The sequence below is a fragment of the Puntigrus tetrazona genome, chromosome 8, assembly GCF_018831695.1.
Source record: "Puntigrus tetrazona isolate hp1 chromosome 8, ASM1883169v1, whole genome shotgun sequence".
NCBI lineage: Eukaryota > Metazoa > Chordata > Actinopteri > Cypriniformes > Cyprinidae > Puntigrus > Puntigrus tetrazona.
This window is the reverse complement of record NC_056706.1, coordinates 19,232,292-19,236,646: the sequence shown is the minus strand read 5'-3', so window position 1 is coordinate 19,236,646 and position 4,355 is coordinate 19,232,292. Positions and strand designations below refer to the sequence as shown.

Sequence of the window (4,355 nt, the reverse complement as noted above, 5' to 3'; positions counted from 1 at the left end):
GAATGTTTCATTCTGATTGTTTAACAAATGTACTAAGGTGCGCAGTTATTTTTCAGGAAATGAACAGCTAAGTAGTTTCTTGGCCGTATTACAGTTCCATTATTAGAACATTATTAGAAAAATGATGCACATGGGGTGCGCTTTGTGCTCTGATCACATTACTGCATTATTTTAATAATAATTCAACAGCCTGTCGTCAGTTATTTCTTTTGTTGATTTATAAATAAGGCCATGCCAGTCACACTATGATTTTAGAAATTTCTAATGTATGTGGATTCACTTTAATACTTTATATATGGTGCGTAGGCATTCCTGGTGAACTGACTGACAGTAAGAAATGCACATCTCAAGTTTCCTTGTTTAAGGACAACTTAGGCTGTGTAAAATGCCTGAGAAAAAGCCCATCAAGGTGGGGTACAGAGAGTTTGCAGGCTAGTCTCTCAGGGCTTTTTTTAACATATTGGGCACCATGGCAGCAGAAGTTGCTTCAAAATGGCCCAGGAGAAAAAGCTGTGGTAGAATAGTGCTGGACATAGGCCAGGGCTTGAAAAACCTGAGGCACCCTTAGATCCTCTGTAAAATCACTGACAACGTGTCCAGGTGCATCATAACTTGATGTATGTTCAAAACTGTAAGGAATCTATGAATCAAAACTTTGCATCACATCCTGCCTAAAAAGTTGCATTATCTAGTCAGTTTTGTCAGTTTTTAAGTAAAACAGTACATTCATAAATGAGACTTAGGGGTTACAATAATTTAATGTTTGATTGATTCTTGAATTTATTAATTTTTTTATTTAATTTGAATCATTATGTAAGAAGGAATCTACATTTAGATCTGTCACTCAGCTGTAATGTCTACTACATGGTCTAACCAGGCTTGCAAAGTTTGCATCCAAATGCAGGGGAAATGATACACAGGGATAAGGGACAGGTAAAACAGGTAAATATTTATTCTTTTCTTAAACCACAAAAGACAGAGATGCTTCCAAATAAAACAGCTGTGATATTTTTTTAAATAAAAACTTATGCACAAATAATAACTTGAACAGAAAAGCAGTATGTAAAGAATTTTTTATTAGCGTTTATTAACAGAACAATCCAAAAACAAATTAAGTAACAGTAAGCGCACTGAGGAAGTGATACTGTGAATAAGGTCTGTGGCAGCTTGGCATAATTTCAGGTTTTTCCAGAGGCTTATTTTTTTGTGATTACTCAAAAAAAGAGATTACTCAAAAAAAGGGTTTTAATTTCTCTTATCCATTCTCCAAGCATCTTGATGTCACGGTTATAGGGCAGAACGAAGGCATAGCAAGGAAGAATCACAATTAAAGTATTTAATTATCTACAGACAAAGACTGATGCAGGAAAGACACATACAACATCAAACAACGTTAATACCGGACGAGGTGTAACTAAACAGGCTAGAACTTAATTAATGACGAACACCTGAACATAATGACAATCAACATGAGACAGAAACTAGGTTACACAGGGACAGAGCACACGGGAACAGTCCAGGATGTTACACTTGAACTATGTATTGTAAAAGAGGTGCTGAAGTCTTTTCCAGTGTCTCAGATAGACAGTCAATCACACACACAGAGCACCCAGAGAAAACTTACAGAGAACATGCAAACTCTATGCAGATTGGAATTGTTTCAATCAAATCCTGAACACTTTTTATACTGTCCTTGAGATGCACACAAGTATCAACATGTCAGCTTCTTTAAAATGTTTTTATACTCAAAATTACTCCACACTGTTTGTATGAACTGTTGTTCATTTACATAACAATACAAAACAAAACAATACAACTATATATTGAAAAGTAATACATACAAAGTAAACTACATGTGATAGATGGTTGCTCTTAAATTGAACAAACTTGAGTAATGTAGAACAGGAAAAAAACACTTTTTGCCAAGTTACAAGAATATCACCACGAGGACAGTTTTGATTGGTTGAGGCTGCTGCATGAGCCATTGAGGCGGAGTAAAGACCTGCTATCATCAAACAACGCAGGGTTTGTGTAGTCTTTCTCTCATTCAGCTCTGAGAAAGATGGAGCTCTATGTATTTATGTTCATGCTTGCTGCACTTGTTTCTTCAGAGAACAAAGGTAAGTTAGTGGATTATAAATAATCATTTTTTTAAAAGTCACCATTTTCTTTGTCTTTAGTATATCCAAGGAGTATGATATGTAAATGACTCTGGCATTGAAAGATTTATTTTATAATTTCAGTTTTTAAATAATAGTACAATATTCTGTAATCAAACAATGCTAAGACAAAAAGAGTCACATCAGAAATTATGAGCAGTTTAAATACTCTAGATGATATTGTTTTATCAAGCTAACACTTGTTTGTTTGTTTCAGTTGTTCATGAGGATTTTTATTTTACTGGATGCTCTGATACAGAGAAAGAAGATCTGTTGGGAATGGATGGAGAGGAAGCGTGGCATGCAGACTTCATTAAAGGAGAAGGAGTATCTACTCAGCCTGACTTTTCAGACCCCTTCAGCGCAGATTATCAGGGTTCTGTTGCTAACATGGAAGTCTGTAAACAAAACTTAGCTGTAGCCATCAAAGCTTATAAAAGTCCTGAAGAGAAAATGGGTAGGACATGCATTTTATTTATATTTATAAACTCTGTAACATCTGAATTACAACTTCTGTATTTTCTTTAGACAAATTATTTAAATGCTTGATATTAACAGCGTCCGTGTCTTTATCTGTGTCATCAGACAAACCTCTGACTTCCATCTATGCCAAAGATGATGTGCAGCTGAATGTTGAAAACGTACTCATCTGTCACGTGACTGGATTCTTCCCTCCTCCTGTCACAGTCTCATGGAGTAAAACAATGAGGTTATAAATGAAGACAGTCTAAGTCAGTATCGGCCAAAAGATGACGGCACTTACAACATCTTCTCCAGTCTGTCGTTCACACCTGAAGAGGGAGACATTTACAGCTGCTCTGTGAAGCATGTCTCTCTCGATCAACCTCAGACTAAAACATGGGGTGAGTGTGTGTGTGGTTTTATAGATTCACTAGATTCAGTGGACAGATTATTTATTTTCCCAATTGTTTTTTTATAAAAAGGTATATAAATATATAAATTCAAATAAAATGTATTATCCATGTGAAATACAGTAATAATAATAGCAGCCTAAAATATAAATATGAAACACATTGAATTGTGACGATATTACATTAATAAAGGCTACATTATTAAAATGGTTGTATGTGTGTGTTGTAGAAGTGGACGTAGCTGTGCCCGGTGTTGGTCCAGCTGTGTTTTGTGTGGAGTGGGTCTGTCTCTGGGGCTCCTGGGAGTCGCTGCTGGAACTTTCTTCCTCATTAAAGGAAACAACTGCAACTGACATCCAAACTTTAAAAGAAATTGTATATAGTGTGTAACAGGTCCTGCGAATAATACCAGTTTTATTTGGTGCAATGAAATTTTCATGAATTCATTCTGTCACTCATCACATTGGTGACAGGAAACATCTGAGTTATATAATAATAGATTCATAGACACATAAATCTCAATGTAATCTGTAATGCTGCCTGATATTTCTAATAATGCACCAATCAGGCAATAACTTAGTTTGAAATGTAACACCATATACATTTACATACAGATGTCTAACAGGCTTAAAATGGTAGATCATTTTTGCTAATACATCACATTTTCAGAGTGAAACTGGACTTATTTTGAATGATTTTATGTGTTAGTCACTCTCTGGTTTAGCTTTTAGCGTCTTCCTAATTTCTAGATCAAGTCTTTTTCAACAAACATCATGGCAATCTTAAAAATTGTGGTGCTGTGTGCTTTGAAAATAAGGTAGAAATTGTTGAATTGTAGAATTTTAGAAATTTTAGGTCATTGTAATCAATTTGGGGATATCAGTTGTACAAGATCTTGTACTTTTTTTTTTGACATACACTTCAAATAAAGATTGTCTATTTTGATTTCACTTGTGATTTTATATTGTAATATCATCTGTACAACTGTTCCAAGGCAAGGTAATAGCCTGTTAGATACAGATGGGGCTGTCCACAAAACAACAGACAGATAGCTATGTGTTAAAAGATGGAGGAACAGGCGAGAATATAATAGAGGAACAAAAACATGACATTTTAGAATGACCTACAGAAATATTGTGGCCCATATCTACATTTACTTACTCCACATTTAAATGACTTATACTGCATTCAAGGAGCAAATATCAGTTCTTGCTTCTCTCAAACCCCACCCTCCTCTCTCATGCATTCAACTATCTTTACCACCCCACTTCTTCCAGGTTGCATCAGCGGGTCCTAAACCCTCGGCCTAAATATAATTGAGATG

General features: G+C 35.3%; 1 protein-coding gene across 1 annotated transcript; it reads left to right on the top strand.

The window, feature by feature from the left end:
• The first annotated feature begins 1,989 nt into the window (after positions 1–1,989).
• On the top strand, positions 1,990–3,976 carry LOC122349957 (HLA class II histocompatibility antigen, DP alpha 1 chain-like). The gene is given in 6 exon segments (XM_043246109.1): positions 1,990–2,120; positions 2,377–2,616; positions 2,745–2,855; positions 2,858–3,022; positions 3,261–3,301; positions 3,304–3,976. Coding segments are annotated over 6 exon segments (696 nt in total). The 5' UTR covers positions 1,990–2,062; the 3' UTR covers positions 3,385–3,976.
• The last annotated feature ends 379 nt before the right edge of the window (positions 3,977–4,355 follow it).